Source organism: Pholcus phalangioides, unplaced genomic scaffold (assembly GCF_987345545.1).
Source record: "Pholcus phalangioides strain wild (caught in Gottingen) unplaced genomic scaffold, Ppha-v1.0 ptg000004l_1, whole genome shotgun sequence".
Lineage (NCBI taxonomy): Eukaryota > Metazoa > Arthropoda > Arachnida > Araneae > Pholcidae > Pholcus > Pholcus phalangioides.
This window is the reverse complement of record NW_028301597.1, coordinates 29738946-29758484: the sequence shown is the minus strand read 5'-3', so window position 1 is coordinate 29758484 and position 19539 is coordinate 29738946. Positions and strand designations below refer to the sequence as shown.

The window sequence follows — 19539 nt, the reverse complement described above, 5'->3', positions numbered from 1 at the left end:
TAGGGACCACCCAAGCCATCTGACTTAGCACCTTCATTTGGTGAGCATTATACATCAATGCAAATGATAGCAGCAAATGTTGAAATTTTTTTGCTAATCATGACACAATGTTTAAAAAAATTAGACATTAAATAATTCAATTTTGTGCAACTTTGTGATGAATTTCTCAGGATGGTTGAAACTTAAAGAACATTACTAATGATTTTTACCATTGTCAATTGGACTGGGCGATGATGACTCTGTGGTACTATGTGGTAATTCATCTTGCACCGCATTCCCTTCTTTACCATCTTGGTCCTGAAATTTACCATCACCTTTAGCAACAAGTGATGCTGGTGAAGCAAGAGGATGGAACGTTACAATTTCTCCTTTTAGATGCCGATCCATACGTACTCCCGCTTTATCTGCTATTTTGTCCTCAGACAAAACTCTCCTGTCTTCCATCTAAAAATGCAATAAATTAAATTTACAAAAAATGAATCAGATAATATATAATATATAGGCCTAAATTGGGTTGAATTGAATAATATATAGGCCTATAGGGTTTTAAATTTGATAAATATACAGTGAAACCTCTCTTTATGGTCCCGCTCTTTTATGGCCAAATAATAATTTCCCCATGTATAGTAAAAGTATGCATTTCAAATCCCTGATCAAAGGTCATCTCTATTTTATGGACAAATATTTTTGTTCCATTGATATTCGCAATTTTAAAAATTTTAAAAATTTTACAAATTACCCAAATTTACTTTATATATATGCACAGAGCATAATTTTTGCATGTTCGGTAAATAAGGATGGGAAATAGTTTGTAATTGAATATTAGACATGATAATGTATTACTAGCTTACTTTTTCCAGTTGTAAGTCCAATGTGTCAGGTTTTTGAAGAGATGTCGCTTGTTGTGAGGTTTGATCAGTCTCACTTTCACCATTGCTAATGACTACGAATTCCTCACTGGTTGTGACTGAATCTGAACTTTGCTCCATGTCTTTAGCCATTTCTTATGTTTTCACTACCTTTGGGAGAAAAAGGGTAAAGAAAACTTTTGTATCAAAAGCAATAGAATAGTCCTTTTATTCATTAAAATATTTTTTAATCATGGTGACAAGGGGAAGTTTACAGAGTGTTCTAGTCTACTATAACTACTAAACAGTACATGAATCTCGTAAACATTCCTCTGGTGAATTTCTGAAGAATTGGTTCAGACTGGAATATGCTTGCGGCTTTTACATATTTATGATGTCTGAATTATTTGTGGTTCAAGAAGTGCTGACATCTGTCATCCATATTAGAATTTAAAATTTTAGATGCACTAATTTTCGAGTTTATGAAGTAAAGTATTATGTAAAAGGTCTGTTTGCTTTCAGTGGAGATGACAAGAATGGGAAAGAACCCTAGCCTGGAGATCAAAATAGTATTTAAAAAGATTTTGCGCTATAAATTTATTAGAAAATCAATAGGAGGACTTGTTAAATATCCTGACCTGGGGCCCCCCCCCGCTTAAGGATAGGGTGGGGAAAGGCATAATTAGATGATCAATAAAAATTAATTGGAGTTGGTGATTGACAAATGCCAGTATTCACTGACTGAGTTTAAACTACAATGGCAGGTTAAAGGATTAGAGATTGGCAAGGATTGATAAAAATCCCGAATTGAACCAATCTGCGTCTATCTCCTATCCTTTCACCTGCTATTGTAGTTTAAACTCTGTTGGTGAATGTGGCCAATAACAATTTTCTTACCAGGGTTGTCAAAAATAACTTGCTGATGATAGTAATTGAATATTCCAATGATATCTTTTGAAACATGGTGGTGAATTGATTCATTTTTAACATTGACATTTGGACAATGCTTGCACAGTAATGGTTCATTAAAAATTCTCTGCTAACAATTATGCAGGGCTTGACTAACCAGAGGCCCCAAGTTACAATGGTGATTATAAAATTGTATCGGTGCCTATAAAACTCTCTATATTTGATTGCAAATCAGTGCGCATTTGAATATGAAACAAAATTTTTTTGATTTCATAACGATGTGTTCAACAGTTTGGAAAAAGAAAAAAAATTACTTAATATTTCTTTTTTTTTTTGGAAAAGAAACTTGGCCTAGCTCCTAATAAATTTGACAACTACCAAACTAGTGCACCTCATCCGTATTCTTCTGCGGAACTTCTAACAAATTGGTACATGTTGGAATGTGTGTATCTGTGTTGTGAACCTAATGCAAAGTTTGTTTCTGTATAATGCTTGTTATGTGCAGTGCTGTCACATAACAAGCGTTACAGAAATTACAAGAAATTTGACTGGGGCGTCTAAATAATTTTTTTTTCAATTTGGCAAGCCGTGCAACAATATATAAACAATGGTCAACTCTAACACACATATATACGTTAGAGGTCACACATATACTCAGAACATTTTGGCATGCACCAATTTGTTAGAAATTCTGGAGAGGAATGTGTATGAGGTACATGTATGGTTAGGTAGTAGTTAACTTGAACACACGTCATGTGATTACAAAACATTCTTTTTTTCCTCATTTTTTTATATAATACACCAGTTGTAATAATTATGCAATAATTATGAACAATAATTTCTGAGAACAAATTTCAAAAATGTTTCAATGAAATTTGCAAACACATAAGTTTGCTTTTTTTTCACAAACTTACTGCTAACCATAGACTATGTTGATTGTAACAAATAAAACTCATCTCAAACAATATTGTTGTAACTATGAAAATTCTCTTCCCAACATGTAGATTGCAACTATGAAAATAAGAAAATTCTCTTCTAACAATGTTCATTGAAACTTGAAAATGAAAATTCCCTCGTAGTATTATTCATTTTTTTAACAATAAATTTTTTAATGATAATTTTCTTGGATGAAGTTGACATCACTGAAAATTCTCCTCTAACAATATGGATTGTAACAATGCACAGTTTTTAACAATATTATTATTTTCTTGAATGAAGTCTCATTATGATAATTCTTCTTGACAATATGGGGTTGTAACAATGAAGTGTTTTTAACAATGTCAACATAATCATGAAAATTTTCTTGGATGAACTAGATGTCGTTATGGAAATTCTTTTCTAACAATACAGATTGTAACAATGAATAGTTTTTTAACAATGTTAATATTTTCACGAATGAAGTCTCACTATGAAAGTTCTTATCAATATGGGGTTGTAACAATGAACTGTTTTTTTAACAACATTAATCTGGCAATGAAAATTTTCTCAGATGAAATTGATGCCACTAAATATTCTCTTCTAACAACAGTTTTTTTAACAATGCTGATTCGAAAATGAAAATTTTCTCAGATGAAGTTTATGTCCCTAATGAAAATTTTCTCAGATAAAGTTTACGTCACTAATGAAAATTATCTTCTAACAATATGGATTGTAACAAATGAACAGTTTTTTAACAATGCTAATGCGATAATGAAAATTTTCATGAAGTTGATGTTGCCTGAAAATTCTTTTTCAACAATGCTCAATGAAACTTGAAAATGAAAATTTTCTTCTAACATTGTTCATTTTTAACAATGTTAATATAGCAATGAAAACTTTCTCTAACAAAGTTGATGTAACAATGAAAATTCTCTTCTAACAAAGATGTTCGGACAAATAATAGCAACACAATTTTATTTACCTTGCCTAGTGGAATACTGATAAAAATCCCATCAAATTAATGACTTTGCATACATATTTTTTGCATACTATTTTTTCAAAAAGCTAGCACTTTTGTTGGTAATCAAAGGCAGCATATATTTAAGCAGCTTTAGAGAGCTTGACCTGATTATGCAGCTTCATAATAATAATGAAATAATCATTTCTCTTTGAATCGGATCCTTTAAAATTGTTGTTTTAGGGCTTTTCGATTTATTGAAAAAACTGTATTTGAAAAATTATTCAGTAAGGACAAAATTAGAATTTTTTCATTCTCCTGTAACAATTTCAAAATTATCATGATTAAATATGTTAAATGTTGTAAGCATTAAAAACGCTTTAAAATATTCAATTTCCCGCACAAAAATTTAATAATAAAAACCAACAAATTTCATGAAAACAATAATATGCACACTGGATGTAAATAACTCACATCTCGAGCATTAACATGTTTTCAACACGCTTTCACATGAATTATGCGCATGATTATGTGATGAAAATTTTACAAAATCATTTTGTAATGATAAAATTTTTTTACCAAGACACACCGATGTGGGTTTAAATGGACAAATTGTTGGCCATGTTTTGGTTTTTTCTTCTCTTCTCCTTTGGGAATCAAAACAAACATTTTTTAAACGACGGCGCATTTAGTTTTGAAGGTTTAAAGTCCGTCTTTATAAATAAAGGGGAAAAAAAACCAAAACTATAACGTATTTTTACGATTTTTCTTGTTTTGTTTTACGTGTTTTATCTCAACAAGTAAGAAATAAACATCTTCGCAGGTGTTTCTTGTGTATTATTTGACATCCATCCACACGGAGGATGAAAAAATATATAACAGGGAGTGCCGCAAAATGTGTCGTGCAGTCGCCGAACTACCACATTTGCAAGTTCATCTGTTATGCCCGATGTGACCATATGTCCCGTATTTCTCTAAATAGTCAGTAAAATAAAATACAGTTGTTTTGTTTTTCTGGATGTCCCAACTTTTTTTGGCAAAAATGTTCCACTTTTTCCCGTTTTTTGGTTGAAGTTTTCTTGAATATGTTATTTTCATAACAACTGGTGCAGGTAATTTTAATTACTCAATAGCTTGAGTTGCCGAGTTGACATTATTTCCAGTGATAGATATTTGTATTTTCTCTGAACAAGGTTGCCATCGCTAGGGCCAGGGCCGCAACTAGATATTTTGTTATCCGGGTCAAGCATGCATTTTTGCGACCCTGTGTTATAATAGAAGAAGCAGTTAAAGGGTGAATTCGGCGCCCCTCCCTAGTCCAGCGCCAGGAGCATCAGACCCGCCTGCTCTCCCCCACCCTATTGCAGCCCTGGTCCAGGGCCGTAGCGTGCTTTCTCGGGGACCCACGACAGAGTTTTTTGGGAGCTCTCTTCGAAGGGTTATATTCAGAAAAAATACGGGTTTGGGGTCCCCACATTCGGGTCAGGGTTCCGGAACGTTGCCCTCTTCAGAAAACGAGTCATTTTTACAAAAAAGTCGGGATGACCAAAAGGGGAATGTCCCGGGAAATACAGGATGTACGGTCACTCCACATTTTGGTAATTCGGACGGAAAATATGAATATGGTCATGTCAAACTTTTTTTTTTTCAGAATCATTTATTTATATCAAATTCGATTTGTTGCTGTACCTCATTTTCAGCCATTTCTCAACAACAATAATTATTGCTAAAATCAACAAAGAAATCCGAAAATTTGCAACATCGCTTTTTTTTTCTGTGTTGTTTTCGGGGCGACCCCAGTCATTATCCGAATTTATGAATATCCCGTATTTTTCTCGTGGGAATATGGTCAGAAGAGTGAAGAATGAATGGGATAGATGGTGGGAGGGGAGACGGCTTTTTTCGTTATAGCCAACCAGCGTTTTCCTAGTCGACCTTGCCGGCTCTTTCAAACATTTTCTTCCCACCTTACTTTGTATACACAGTTAAGCATTCGAGCAAAAATAATATAACGGTTACAAATATATATAGAAAAGCAATTCACACAACAATTCCTTATGTAAATTCAAGTATCCTACATCAAGTGTAAGAAAGAAGAATGAATATTTGAACAAATAATCAAATCCATCATCTTGAAATATCTCTTTTCTTTCCGTTACCGATGGCGAAGGTAAGTGTTTATAGTTGTAGTGACATTTAAATGGCGGAAAGGGGGGAATGTTTACCTGTTATAAAAAAAAAATGTTTTTAACACATTCGAGTTTAATTTGAGCGCATTTATCTTAGAATAATTTACAAAAATGTTTGTTTTTTTTAAACAAAATTTTTTTAATGTATATTATATAAAAGAAGCCGCTTACAGAAACAAATGTCGTAATTGTTCTTTTAAGGTTTGACAATTTCCTAGGGTTTATGGAATAATTATATGAAATTTCAATGAGAAAATTTGAATTATATTTAGTTTCAAGTTTTTTTTTATATTGATATAAATCATCATTATTTATTGGTTATTATTATATAAATTATATTCTAAATATTATATCAATCCTTTATCAGTTCATCTATGAATTATGTATTAGTTATTACTCAACAATAATTATTATAATTAATTTATGATATTTATATTAGAGTGAATAGCACTCATTGAAAGAATTTGAACTATAAAACAAGATATATATATTAAATTTGCAATTTCAGTGGCGTATCCAAAATATTATTTTAAAAAATATGAAAAGGTTGAAGAATTTGAATTTTGATTGAATAAATTTTTAATTTGTTAAGGGTATGTTTTAAAAGCTTATGGTGACAAATGTTGTGATTGTTTTTTTAAGGGTTGACAATTTCCTTGCCTTCGGTATATGAGACCATTAATAGAAAAATTTCAATGAAAAAATTTGAATTATGTGTAATTCAAGTTTTTAAGTTTTAAGTTGTTTTTTTAAATTTCCGTACAAAATCCTTAATTATATATTGGTTTTCATATGAATTATGTTTTATAATTGTGTAATAATTATTATATTAATTATTTTATTAATTATATATTAATTTTAAATTGATTTTGTTGTGTAGTAATTATTACATGTATATATTGTGATATATGATTCATATTGGTCATTAGTACTCCTTGAAAGAACATTTGCGAGTGATAAAAAAACATATTAAATTTGAAATTTCGGTGGTGTTCCCACAAATTATTTTGAAAAATATGAAAAGGGAGAGAGAGAGAGAGAGAGTGAAGAATTTTTGAATTTTGGTCAAAAAAATTAGAAAAGATTCTTATTTAATTATTATTCTTAGCCCCAAGTCTAGGGGCATGATGATGATAATGCAATTGATATATACACAAATACATTAGATCAGTCGGCTTTGTCCTTGACCCTGGGAGGGGGGGGGGCATTACCCCCCATCGTCAAAGGTGAAGTTGACTGATCTAATGCATATATGAATTGACATCATCATCATAGTGCCCCCTCCCCCAGACTTCCAAGTCTATCTCTGCCTATGCGCCGCACTTGTTCAAGTGTGGTAATTTTTTCATTACTTCTGAGAGATGGCAACACTATACAGGTTCAATATATTATGTTTGAAAATTTTTCCCCCACTTTTAATTTTTTCTAATACCTTTATCAAAGAAGTAATCAACAAATAACAATCAAAACATTTTTCGATAAAAGAGTTAAAAATTGGACAATCCAAATCAAATCTTTTATCAATAATGTAAAAACTTCTTTGTAATACTGTATAAAATTTTTTTCTTCATTTCTATATTTAACAGAAAGAAAGTTAAAAGCACTTTGTTTCCCTCAAAAAATAAATCATAATTTTTTATAGACTTTCAAGTCTAGGGGCATGATCTCTCTCCTATGCATTTATGTTTCAGTGGCGTACCCATAAAAATTATTTTGAATAATATCACACGAAAAGATTGAATAATTTGAATTTTTATTAAAAAAGCTTGAAAGGATTATCATTTCGAAAAAAATTGTTGAAAAATTATGATTTGGTTTTTGTGAGTAGAAAGAAGCCTATTTTAATTTTTTTTTGTTAATTAATGAAATGCAAAAAAGTGAAGCCATCAAAAAGTGTTTACATTTCTGACAACATTTTTGATTTTGATTATCCAATATGAATTGAAAACATGCTTTCTTTGTTATTTATTTACTTGCTTCTTGGTAAATACATTTATGTAAAAGAAATTAAAAGGGAAAAATATTTCTGTGCATATAAATATTGGATATGTACAGTGTCGCCCTCTTTCTTACACAAAAAAAGTAATGACTTTAATCAATGTAATTTTTTTTTAAAATGAAAGAATTAAAAGAAAGAAGCCCAAAAAGACAGAGAATTTTTTTAAACCAAAAAATAATTAAATATGTAGTTAAAATTTTTTTTTATTAAAAACTAATACAGTAAAACCCCCTTTTAACGGACACCCCTCAGCTCTCAGATGCGGTCATCTCTCTTGTACGGCCAAATAGTAATACACGGCCAAATACTGTAATAACTTCCCCTTGTACATATAATAAAAGTAAGCATTTCAAACCCCTAATTAACAGTCACCCCTCTTTTACGCACGAATTTTTTGGTCCCGCCGGTGACCGCAAAGGAGAGGTTTTATTGTATTATTATGTATTTCTTTTCTACTTTTTGTGAATAATCAGCAATCACACACGCACACATAATCCGTACCATTTTTAATTTATATTTTTATATATTTTTACATTTAATAATTAATTTTTTATGCACAAATGTGGAAATTATCGCTTACAAACATAAATAATTCAGAGATAGATGGCTTTTTCTCAGCCCAAGATATCAAGGAAATATTTTATTTTCTGTGTATTATGCTGAGGTGAACTGGGAAAGAAAAGGCATGGCCCAGAACCCAGGGCCTTGTTACTGTCCACTTTTATTGTATCATCGAGAACATAACATGTTGAATCAGCGTTATCTTCAGGTCTGTCTAGTCACAAAAAATTCTCTCGCGCAGTCCCCGCACTTGGCGACCGTTGGCCACAGTCTTTGGTGAGCCGCCGCACACTCCCCCCCCAGTAGCGAACTTACGGTTCGAAACGGTCCGGGAAATGGACAGTTCGTCCGGAACGTGTTTTTCTTGTCTGAGGAACGGGAGGCGTAGGTAAGGTAATTCTTGTTGGTGACGGACTGGAATCGTTCACGTCTGAAGCCAGGAAGGCGGGTTTCAGTCTGTCCAGAGAAACTGTTCTTTTTTTTCCACGGACATCGATGTCGAATGTCTTTTCACGTCGTTGAATCACTTGAAATGGTCCGTCATATGGAGCTTGAAGCGGCTTTCGCACTCCATCGTGCCGAATGAATACGTGTGAGCAGTCTTTCAAATGAGGGTGGACGAAAATACTTTGTGGTGCATGACAAGATGTTGGTCGCGGTCGTAATTTTGTAAAATGTTCTTTGATAGTCTCAATAAGTTCTTTTGATGATGTTTCCCTCGGAGTGGGATCGAATATTTCTCCGGGAAGTCTGAGACTAGTGCCGTATACCAATTCCGCGGTGGTAGCTTTCAGATCTTCTTTGAAGACGCTACGGAAACCGAGTAATATAGTGGGCAAAGCAGTACACCAGTGTTCTGTGTTATAGGCTTTGATGGCAGCTTTGAGGGGTCTGTGTAGCTCCTCTACGAGGCCATTTGCTTGCGGGTGATATGGTGAAGACCGTATTCGTTGAATTCCTAGTACTCTTGCCAGTGCTAGGAAGAGGGAGCTCTCGAATTGACGGCCTTGATCGGTTGTGATTTTGGATGGCACCCCAAAGCGAGATATCCATGTTGCGTAGAATGTGCGAGCTACAGTCTCGGCGCTGATGTCTGGAATCGGGACCGCCTCCGGCCAACGTGTGAACCTGTCGATCATAGTTAGACAATAGGCATTGCCACCAGAAGGAGGAAGAGGACCAATGATATCAAGATGGATGTGATCAAATCGCTCAGTTTGGTCAGGAAATAAACCTAATGGGGTTTTCGTGTGTCGTGTTATTTTGGACTTTTGACAAGGTATACATTGTCTGGACCAGTTATTACAATCTTTATTTAATGAAGACCAAATGAAGCGAGTCCGAATCAATTTAGTTGTAGCTTTAATTCCTGGATGGGAAATATTATGAATGGTCTCGAAAACCTGCTTACGAAACTGTTCTGGTATGTATGGTCTAGGTGTGCCAGTGGAGAGATCACAAAATAGTGAAGTATTTGAGTCTGGCAAAGTCACTTTTTTGAGCTGTAATCCTCGTGGATTTTGTAAAAGATCAGTTAAAGTTTGGTCGCGTTCTTGTGCTTTTGAAATTTCGTTATAGTCAATAGGATTGGGCATTGAAATTGATGTTATGCGGGAAAGTGCATCTGCGGGTATGTTTTCGCTACCTTTTATATAGTGTATGTCAGTAGTGAATTGGGCAATAAAATCTAATTGCCTGCATTGACGAGGGGAAGCCTTGTCTAATTTTTGCTTGAAGGCATATGTTAGTGGTCTATGGTCCGTGAGTAAAGAAAAGTCCCTAGCTTCTAACATATGCCGAAACTGCTTTATAGAAGCATATGCAGCCAGCAATTCACGGTCGTACGCGCTGTAGTTGCATTCCGCGGGAGATAATTTCCTAGAAAAAAATGCAAGAGGCTGAAGCTCGTTGTCAACCACCTGAAACAGTGCGCCGCCAATGGCAAAATCGGATGCATCTACCTGAAGTACGAGTTTGGCATCGGGTTTCGGATGTGCTAAAAGGGTTGCGTTGGACAATAGTGTTTTGGAATTTTGAAATTCCTTATTTGCTATGTCAGTCCAAGCAATTTCTCTGTTGTCGTTTTTTTTTTTTGACCCTTTCAAATAATTATTCAGTGTAGTTTGTGTATGTGCTGCGTGTGGTAAAAATCTACGAAAAAAATTGAGTAGTCCAAGGAAACGTCGTAGTTCTTTAATTGTTCTTGGTCTTGGATAATTGAGAATCGGCTCAACTTTTTCTGGCAAGGGTTTGGTGCCTTGTTTGGAAATGGAGTGGCCTAAGAATGATATCTCCGCAACACCGAAGACACATTTGGAAACATTAATTGTGAGGCCATAGTTATTGAGCCGCTGCAAAACAGTGCGTAAGTGAACCTTATGTTCAATTTCACTGTCACTGAAAATCAAAATGTCATCTAAATAGACATAACAAAATTTCAGATCACCAAGAATCTCATTCATAAATCGTTGGAAAGATTGGGCAGCATTACACAAGCCAAAATTCAGGTAAGGAAATTCAAATAAGCCGAAAGGTGTGCAAACAGCTGTTTTCGGAATGTGGTCGGAATGAACAGGAATGTGAAAATACGCGCGCACAATGTCAAGTTTTGAAAAACAACTTTTACCGTGTAATGCATTTGAAAAGTCCTGAATGTGAGGAATGGGGTACCTATCTGGGACCGTGCAGGCATTGAGTTTGCGGTAGTCACCCACTGGACGAATACTGCCTGAACTTTTTGATACGACATGTAATGGTGATGACCAGGGCGATTTAGAAGGCCTACATATTCCTTGATTCATCATAAATTGGAATTCCTCCTTAACAGCATCATAGAGCTTGGGATTTAATCGCCTGGGTTTGCTATGTATAGGCGGGCCGGTGGTTTCGATGTAATGTACAGTGTTATGCTGAACAGGCTTCACTTTGTGCGACACTTTTGTCAGTTCAGGAAATTCTGCCAAGATTTTGTGATATTCCGAAGTTTCGGATATTACCTTAATGGAATAGTTTTCAGAGTTATATTCAATTTTTCCAATTTGCGAAAGTTTCGTGACACTGTCCATTAATCTGCGGTGTTTGAGATCAATTAAAAGTCCAAAGTTGAGAAGAAAATCCGCGCCTATGATCGGTATTGGTACGCTTGTAATGAGAAACTTCCACTCAAAACAACGTCTTAATCCAAAGTCAACATTGAGAACTTTGGTGCCGTAAGTGTGTATCTTAGAGTTATTGGCAGCAAACAATTCAAATGAATCAGGAACTATTTTTGTGTAATGTTTTGTGAGTGGAATGCAAGAGACGTCAGATCCTGAATCAATTAAAAATCTCAAATGGGATCTTTTATCAAATACATAAAGGCGACAAGTTTTCACGGCCATCGGTGTTGACGTCGCCGATATATTATAGTCGACGGCCGTGTTTAGTTTCCCTGTTCCTTGGTTTGAAAAGAGCACGGTTGTTGACATCTGAAGGCGTTGTTGCCGAATCTAGCATGGTAATAGCAATAGCCGGTTGTTTGTGATGAGGGAGTGAAACGACGATAAGGAGATCTGAACCTCCGTCTAGTATAGTTTGTTTCTCTCTCTCTAGACAAGCGGTCGAGTTTTTTGCTAAGAGAAGCTATCTCCGCTCTCATGGCACTCATTTCTGTCAGAGGGGAGGGATTATTGGGTTCAACGTTGTTGACATGTAGCTGCGGGGTCCCTGTGCGTTCCGCTCTCCGAATGGCATAGATGCTGTTGTTGTATGTGTCTTTACTAACTTCTATTATTTTGTCGGCCATTTTCGCTAATGTCTCTAAGCTCTCTGAGCTAACTGATAGGATGGCCTGTGTTTCTGACGGCATACGTTGGAACCATAGAGTTTTTAGAAAATCGTCGCTTACAGATTTGCCGGCTAAATCTCTCATTTCCCTTAATAGGTGTGAAGGTTTTTTGTCCCCCAACTGTAGTTCGGACAACAACTTGCGTACTTGACAAGTGTTAGAATCAGAGAATTCTTCGATTATCCGTTGTTTAAGAGTCTCATACTTGTTTGTTTCGGGTGGGTTCAATAAAATATCTGAAACGGAAGCGAGCGTTTCTGGATCTATAACCGCAATCACGTTATTGTATTTGGTAGCGTCGTTAGTTATGGCGGATATTGAAAAACAACTTTCCACTTGAATGAACCATAACTTTATATTTTGCCGCCATATGGGCGGGAGTTTCAAGGCAACGCGACAAATTTGTAAGTTTTCTGGTGATGGGTCAGGTGGCGAAGGGTTAGGAGAGTTATCGTTAGGCATTTTTGGATACAGACTTTTATGCGAATCTAGTTATATAATTGCGAAAATAAAAATAAGAACATTTGTTATCCTGACCAAACAAAATAGAGCGATCACAAAAAGGTCCTACCCTGATCTTAATGGCATCGGCGGTGCTGCACACATTGGGCTTCGGCAGAGTAGATTCGTCATCTTTATGTCATCAGAAGGTTGCTTCGGTCTAGGTCACCACTGTTACTGTCCACTTTTATTGTATCATCGAGAACATAACATGTTGAATCAGCGTTATCTTCAGGTCTGTCTAGTCACAAAAAATTCTCTCGCGCAGTCCCCGCACTTGGCGACCGTTGGCCACAGTCTTTGGTGAGCCGCCGCAGCCTTAAGGCAAGAGGGCCTGGGTTCAAGTTCCGGTGGAGACAAGATGACTTTTCTTTCCAGGTTCACCTTAGCAAAATATCCAGAAAATAAAATGCTTCCATAAATAATTTAGTTACAGCCGAATCCCGTTTTAACGAATACCGTTATAGCGAAAATCTCCTTTTAACGAACACTTTTCTAATCCCCACATAAGTTTACATAGCAACAATAAAAAACCTGGAATTCCTTTATAACGAAATTTCGTTACAACGAAGTAATTTCTCCGGTCTTCTGGAGTTCGTTATACTGTAATAGTATCCGACTGTATCATTGACAAAAAAGTAATCGTAGCGAATTGTTTTTGTTAATTTAAAAGTGGTTTTGTATCTTTATTTGTGCTCGTATTTTCCTGCGCATAATCCGTGGATTGAACGTAAAAAAAAAAACCCACCAAAACAGGATGGAATAATAATAAATATTCTTATATAAAACTTAATTATAAACAATAATTTTTTAAAGATTTATAGCTGCAATTGAAACTCCACCAAAACGGGGCGAACATCAATTTCCATTCCTTCAGATTCATTATTGACGAATGAAAATTTTTTTGCGGACCTATACGATGATGTGTTTAGATTGAAGAGTAGATTATACGCTTTCGCTTGAAATTAAAACAGGGTTGTCACAGAGCGCATCGGGCAAAGAGATTTTTCTGAGGCCCCCACCTGGCTAGAAATACCTACTTATCTGTTCACATACTTACTCTCGATAATTGCAACCAAATCTCATTAGTATGAGCGCCCCCCCCCCTCGCATTTGAGGCATCCGGGCCGTACCCGGGTGGGCTCATGCGTCGAGACAGCACTGAAAACCAATGGGTAAAATGGGTAAAAATGGTTTCTCGACTTCAATAATAACTTTGTTCATTTACGCAGCCATGGTTCCAGAAAAATGAGTTTTTCAACTGTGTTAAGACATATTTAAAAGCTTCTTGATGTACTTCGTTTATAAACCCGGGCAACAACCCAGTGCTTCTGCTAGTTACGGTACAATAACTCAATTGTTAATGAATATTACACTCAAAAAAGGATAATAACTATTTTAAATGAGAAATGTAATGTAAAATTCTCCACGAAATATTTTGCAATATTTACGCTCATATTAAAAGTAAATCATTGAGTAAAATCATTGATAACGTGATCAAGATCTAATTTTTGGGTTATCTCAGCTTCAATACACAATCACGATAGAAATGACAGTTTTTCTTGTAGTAAAAGACTTGGATGAACTGATGATTTCATCATTTTTAATGAGAAGAATGATCTTTCTCTAGAACAGTTTGATATTGGTGATGTTGCTAATGATGATTGATTCAATGCTGTCTCAACATTTTTTTGGAACCGTCTCTTCTAAACCTCTAACGTTATTTAACATTGTTGGCATTGTGTCACCATCCTGAACCAAGGTTGAAAATTGTTGCAGTTCATCCGGAAATGTGTTTGCAAGATCAAAGGCATAAAGTTTTGCATAGAAAGAATACAGGATGTTCTGTTAATGGACAGATTCTGTTAATGGAGGCCAAGCAAAGGGGCCCGCGCGTCAAATCCACCTCGAGGTAATTACGTACCTCGCGGAAAAAATGTGCAAGGGCACCATCATGCATGAACCACATGCCTCCCTGCACTGCGGCCGGCACACTTTGCAGCAATTCCGGGAGGACGTATTGCAGAAAAACAAGGTACGTTGCCCCATTCAGGCGTTCGGGCGGAAAGTTTACCTCCCCAAGAGATAATAACCGGATTCCTGCGCACACGTTAACATTAGACCTGTGTTCAGATTTCCACGGTACACTGGCACGGGGATTATCCATCGCCCACATGTGTGCATTATGTGTGTTGACAATGCTTTCTCGCGTAAAGCTGGCCTCATCAGTAAATAAAACAGTGTCAGGAAATTGAGGATTAGAATGTGTGGTGACGTCAAGCATCCAGCGCAACTGCTCACGACGGGAGTAGTCATCTTTGGTTTGGAGTTGTAAAATTTTTTTAATTTTCTGAAATTTTACCAAATATAAAATTAATAAAAAACTGAATGGCTTAAAACATGGGACCCTGGACAAATGCCCATGCGAAAAGTGGGCGCTGCACAAAAGGGATCCAATCTTTCAGGTCCAATCAACAATGATTTGATTTTGAGCAGCGTTCTCTATCGACAAAAATTTAAACTAATTTTTTATTTGAAAAATCCCCCTTCGCGACAATAATTTTCTTGCAAATCGGATTCAATTATAATTTTATGCATTTCTAAATAATTTGCAAATTTATGAAACACATTATAATTAGTTTAAAAAATGTTTTACTTCTAAGTTAAATATAAATTAAATTGTGCAAAACAAATATTATATATTAATAGTTAGTGCGTTTTAATTTTCTGAAAATCCTCACTCTTGAAGATTATACGGTAATGTGAAGCAGAAGTATGCATGTGAAATGCATTTTATCACATACAAAAACACTAGCTATATGGCGCTTTGCCGGGTTCTAATCAGATCATGGCCAGCCTCCACCGCTTTGCCTCAATGAAGCGATTTTAGCAGGTGGGGTTGAAGAAGACCTGGGCCATGCTGGAAGCTGTGCATGTATGTTTTATGAACCTATCGTGAAGTCTGTTTCCGTGTAATGCTTATTATGTATAGTGCTGCCAGTTGCTGCCGATTTTTCCAGCTATGAGTGAAGTTTGATAATTGAAGTGTAATGATTGAACAATTGTACCGTTGTAAGATCTGTGGGAGATCAGCCAACAACTTCTATAGCAGAAAGCTTTTGCGCGAAGCTCATAACGTCACTGAAGTCGTCGATTTAAATTATAGTCATTGAATATACTGCAGAAAAGGTAAAGATTTCGCATACGGCGGCCTGCTTTATCCAATCGCTACAGGTGAAATGGACGACTTCAGTGACGTCAAAGCTTCGCGAGGAGGATTTCTGCTACAGAAGGTGTTGGATCAGCTCGTATTCGCGCCTCGAAGTTGGGAACCACAAAAAACCAACTTCAGCCGATCACGACTGTGGCACGGGTTTTCGAACAGGTTCTCGCGATGTGAGTCCGTCATTATGACCACTCAACCACTACAGCGGCTTCTCCATATACTGGCGTCATAGGAAAAGTGACGAACCGTTACAGAGGAATAAACGTGCTTGAAACGCATTCAAGCGTGTATATATATATACACACACACACACACACACACACACGGGTCATTTGCCTAGTTCTGTCGAACTAGTAAGGTCGACAACCGTTCAAGTGTGGTCCTGTTTAGTATATATGCAAAATTTAACAGTGGTCGGTTTAAAATTGTATATTTGTACAGAGAACATACAGACACACAGAAAATCAGTTTTATAAATATAGATTACAGATAAACGAGGTAATACAGTGTACAAAAATTTGTATAGTAGAGAGTAGGACTTTTGATTAATCTGAAAAAAGTAGGGCAGCTCCCCTTTCTCCACGAGAGAAACGGTCCAAAATTTTTTGTTCTTGGTAACACCTTTTTATGTTGACAGGCTGACATATATTTTGAAAACTTTTTGATCTTCACTCTTAAATTCACAGTAATTTTTCTTCAAAAATTTTAAATGCCAATACAATTTTTTAGTCGCCATGGGAGCTTTGCGCCTGGGATCTCTCAAACCTGGCTCATACACTTCGAAACAGAATACGCCGAAAACAGCGACATACGCTAATATAGTGGTACAAGTATTAACAAGTCCCAGGCGTCAGTTCGTCATGGCGACTGAAAAATTAGCATTGGCACCTTATTTTTTTATGAATGGAAACTAAATTAAAAAAAAAAGTTTGAGGACTGCACAAATCATCAGAAACTGTGTCAGCGAGGCTCCTAGCACTGAATGTGGTCGCTGAATTCCAGGCAGGCCGAACAATACTCGATTTTGGGCCGATTTCATCGGGGGGGGGGGGGGGAGAAATGCTTGGCGCCTAAATGCTTTTTGGATCTGTCAAGAACTGCAGTAGTACTGAAATATGTAACAAAATTAGAATACAACTGAAACCAATTGGTTTTGGCTGAACAAACCAGGGTTGGTAAAAAAACCGGTTTTTTTGAAAAAAACCACACTGATGCTGTGGAAGTACCGAAATGATGTGGTTGCACAAAATAGATTATACTGCTGGCCAAGTACAGCATCATCTACTTGCACATTTTGCACTTTTTTCTTTTGCGGAAGAAACTTCCATTGCTTCAGGAGTATCCATGCAAATTTTCAAGTCATTCTGATCGGTACTTATTGTATAATTTTGGAATCAAAACCTAAATTATAATCACCCTGCATATAGTTGATTATTTTTCATAAATCTGTTACTACTATACAGTAGAACCTTGATTAACTGGACTTAACTGTGTGTGTGTGAAAGTATAAAAAAAACAAATATTGAATATTAAGACTGGGAGATATACAGTAGGAGATGTGCTACTTCTTATGGGAAAGAAAATGAAAATGTATGTGAGGTAATGTAACAACTAGTACACTAGTCTTTGTCCTTTAAGGACAGCTGGTGTCTTTATTAGATTATAGAACCACCTGCCCCTAGCATGATGGTGTCACTACTGTAGCTGCTTCTTTGTGAAGGGAAAAAGAAACCCTGGGAGATAATACACTACATTTAGATGTGTGATGCAATCCTTATTCATGAATTTGCTAAAGATAGAGCATCAGAATGTAGCCAAAGGTTAGAAAATGCAAGAATGAGAAATTTTGGCTTTTATATATAACTTTAAATGAATAAGATACTTCATATGAAAAATATATATATATTCTGGCCAATTTTATGAGACTTTTTGAAAAAAACCACTTATAAAATCTTACGTCACTTAAAGATATAACATCAGAATATACCCCAAGGATATAAAATGTGGTAAAAATGAAACATTTTGGCTAATAATGAGCCAATATGATATTTTTCAAGGAAAAAAAATGATATTTAGGCAACTTTTATTTCATTTTTTGAAAAAATGTGGTGTAACCAAGTGGTTTTTTAAAAAAACCACTTGGTTAAAACCAAAAACAACCCTGGAACAAACTGAAGCGAACTGGCTAAAAATAATTTCGAAAGAAAATGAACAAGCTGCAGCATTTTGTCATGATTGATTTAGTATCAATAATTTAATTTATTCAAAAGAAAAATTCAAATAAAAAAAATTAAATTTGGAAGGTGGTCTTTTTAATTAACTGAAAGTTTTTTTTTTTTTGGGTGTTTTTAATTTTCTATTTTTAGTAATAGAAATTCTGTTTGCGTCACGGGATATCAGATGGAGATCGAATGGTTTACTACTCCTGATTCCCTTTGTATATATATATATATTAAGTGAGTGTCATACCGATCACGCCTTAGAAAGAGGGAGGATATATATATATATATATATATACGTATATAAAATTTACTATTTAACTTCAATCAAAAGCACAGAGTTAGATACAGCCCGTCTCAAAAGTTCAGACACTACAGATTTTTAACTGCGCCATGCATCCCGTTTCAAATTTTGATTTCTTTTTTTTTTTTTTTTTGCTTGTGATCAAAATGCAAGAAACTACTTTAAACTTCGGTCATTGTCAAGGAAAATAAGTTTTAGACTTTTTAAACTCAAAATTTCTAAAAACAGCTGTCTCAAAAGTTTAGAAAAACTTCCGATTAATTTCGAATATTGTGTCTATATGGTGTAATAGAGACGTGATAGTTTAAAAGTGGGAAGCTGTCGGATCGGTTTTCATTAAAAAATAATTCCCGAAGTGGTCACATAGTTCGTACGATGAAATCCTTTGAGCACTCAATTTGAAAGCAAAACGAAAGGCATTGCTTTGAGCAAGTCGAAAGGAAGTGTCCGACGTGTATTGACCCAACGTGTGTCCCGAAAGGCAATACCCGATTGTGGTAGGCAACGCTGTACAAGTTTACGTGAAAACAAAACCGTTGGAGAAGATTGGGTTCAACGTATAAAATGGCCTTGCGTGAAGTTATGAAAGACTCAGGAGGGAAAATTTCAACGGATACAGTTCGTAGACAGATCAGAGAAACTTGTATTTGATTCATAAAAGAGGGGTTAGTAAATCGCCTGTCACAAGGAAGCACCAAAGACAGAGAGATGGAGGAGAAAGAGTGAAATGTATGTGTGTGGGCACGAAATCATGTTTTATGGAGACAGATAACTTGGTATTCGCCCAGCGCGACTCAACCTGATTGGGTAAAAGGCTTATATCCCGAGAGGGACAGAGCCTGGGTCGTGTCTGGTTAGTAGTAGATAACTTGGTATCACATTAATAGAACCAAAATTTTGAATTCGCATGTTCCGGACGGATTTTTTTCAGCAGACAGTAACATAGAGCTCCGATAATAGTATGTGCAGCATTTGTTTCTAATGGTCAGGCTTCCTTAACTTTTGGAATGGGTCGCCAAAACTTTGAGGCTTAAAAGAGATCCTCTAGAACAATTTGCTACTCATTGGATTAAATTAAGGC

General features: G+C 35.7%; 3 protein-coding genes across 5 annotated transcripts in view; 1 reads left to right on the top strand and 2 right to left on the bottom strand.

Moving 5' to 3' along the window:
- Window positions 1-4484, bottom strand: part of LOC149087064 (rab GTPase-activating protein 1-like) — a 33927-nt gene extending 29443 nt beyond the window's left edge. Inside the window, exons 1-3 of one of the 2 annotated variants that reach the window (XM_089231291.1) lie at window positions 4213-4484; window positions 852-1019; window positions 210-444 (exon numbers count right to left, since the gene is read on the bottom strand). In XM_089231291.1, the coding sequence (XP_089087417.1) occupies window positions 210-444; window positions 852-1001 (385 nt within the window). In that variant the 5' untranslated portion in view covers window positions 1002-1019; window positions 4213-4484. The remainder of the gene's footprint in view (window positions 1-209; window positions 445-851; window positions 1020-4212) is intronic. The other variant, XM_089231292.1, reaches the window with a different exon arrangement.
- A 1124-nt stretch (window positions 4485-5608) lies between these two features.
- The window catches only part of LOC149087060 (uncharacterized), a 52909-nt gene continuing 38978 nt past the window's right edge, over window positions 5609-19539 (top strand). Inside the window, exon 1 of one of the 2 annotated variants that reach the window (XM_089231289.1) lies at window positions 5609-5803. The gene's annotated coding sequence lies outside the window, so the exon portion shown is untranslated. The remainder of the gene's footprint in view (window positions 5804-19539) is intronic. The other variant, XM_089231290.1, reaches the window with a different exon arrangement.
- Window positions 11804-12670, bottom strand: LOC149087063 (uncharacterized). The gene has a single exon (XM_089231900.1). It carries the CDS (start codon window positions 12668-12670, stop codon window positions 11804-11806), a length of 867 nt encoding a protein of 288 aa, XP_089088026.1.